At 36.5% G+C, this 1,659-nt stretch overlaps 1 protein-coding gene across 1 annotated transcript in view; it reads right to left on the bottom strand.

Annotated features, from left to right (window-relative positions):
- DNAH7 (dynein, axonemal, heavy chain 7) overlaps nucleotides 1-1,659 on the bottom strand; it is a 324,797-nt gene that overhangs the window by 316,333 nt on the left and 6,805 nt on the right. Inside the window, exon 3 of the mRNA XM_006862048.1 lies at nucleotides 716-778. Coding sequence (XP_006862110.1) covers nucleotides 716-778 — 63 coding nt within the window. The remainder of the gene's footprint in view (nucleotides 1-715; nucleotides 779-1,659) is intronic.

The raw sequence follows: 1,659 nt of genomic DNA, 5'->3' as shown, positions 1-1,659 counted from the left end.
TTTTTTTTTTTTTTTTTTTTTTTTTTTTTTGGAGAGTCATCACTGTATAAAACAAAACAAATGTAGTTTTGTACCTTAGTCTGAGACTTACATTACCTTTAAAAACAAAGAATATTTGTATTATTTAAATCAAACTTCTAGGAGTTATAAGAGTATAGCTCAGTGGCATTAAATGCAACCTAATTATATTGGTAACATTTATTACAATAGAATCTAACTCTTCTAGCACTTTACCTACTGGAAATACTTGTTCACTACTTCTTTCACAGATATGTTAAGATCTGAGCAGCATTCTGTGCAGACCATTTTGGTGCTGGAAGTGTCATCTTCTCTGAAACCATCAAATCAACTCTTTTCTCATTTTCAACTGGAAACTGAAACTCAGTGAAGTGACTCATGAAAGTCACAGTGACAAAACTGTAACTGCAGCCAAATTTCCTGACCCCAAGATGGGCAGTCTGTCTGCTAGTTCATCCTGACTATTTCTTAAACCAGATTCAAATATTTTGTACATACTAGGAAATGAGATCTTAGAGCTAGTTCAATAAGGTCATTTATTTTTTGTAAGATGCACCTCAGAGTTTCCCCATTGAAAAAGAAACAAATGCAGGCCAGGACTCAAAAGTCAGAAAATCAATAACATTTTCTACTTGTAAAACGAATAAACAACTTTTTAAAGGAGTAAAAATGGAATGAGTAGGTATGGGTAAATTACCGCAGACAGTTGTGGTAAAATTCCTACTGGTGCCCTGGGTTTTTCTTTGCTGGCTGATTTATCCTGGATGGAAAACAAAACAAAACGATGAAAAAGCGTGCACTGTTAATGCCCAACCAAATTTTACAGTTTACTATAGAGTATGCCGAGAGAAAGCTGAGGTCTTCTGATTCTGCAAAAATTTTAAAAGCCTCAGAAACCCTACACAGGGTCACTGTGAGTCGGAACTAATCGATGGCACGTAACAACAACAGCAACTATAAAACATGAAGGAAACCTGGTAGCATAAAGGATTAAGAGTTGGGCGATTAACGGCCATGTCAGCAGTTTGAATCTACCAGTGATTCCTTGGGAGAAAGCTTTCTGCTCCCATAAAGACTTAAAAGTCTCAGAAGCCCTATACAAGGTTGCTATGAGCTGGGACAAACTCAATGACACACAACCACCACCAAACACTATAAATCAAGGATCACAGATTATCTAAAATATTCTCAAGTATACACTACATCATTAAAAAAAAAAATTCTGAATGGCTTCGAATGGCTTCCGTTATAAGAAGTCAATAAAGGACGTAGGCATGCAATAATACTTATCAGCAAGGCTTACAAAGTTTGTATAAACTCTTTTCTCTCTCATCTGTTCTTCTGAGAGTTTATCTGAGTCTATGAATGTCTAGCTTCACCTCCCTTCTCGAAGGCTGAAATCAGTTTTGTTCTCTTATTGACAGACCAGGATGCTCCACTTTCTAAGATGACTGTATTCAAGTTAATGCATTGTCCAGTTGCCAAAAATAGTGTTTGTGCTATTTAACAGAAACTTTCAGAGAAAAATACTCTGCTTCTTTGTAGTAGAGAATGAGCCTTTGGTAAAAACATCATCTAGGTTGTTGTTGTTAAGTGCTGTCAAGTCGGTTCCGACCCATAGCGACCCTGAACAGGGTTTCC

Source organism: Chrysochloris asiatica, unplaced genomic scaffold (genome assembly GCF_000296735.1).
Source record: "Chrysochloris asiatica unplaced genomic scaffold, ChrAsi1.0 scaffold00045, whole genome shotgun sequence".
Lineage (NCBI taxonomy): Eukaryota > Metazoa > Chordata > Mammalia > Afrosoricida > Chrysochloridae > Chrysochloris > Chrysochloris asiatica.
The sequence above is the reverse complement of the archived record's forward strand: the minus strand, read 5'-3'. Positions and strand labels throughout refer to the sequence as shown.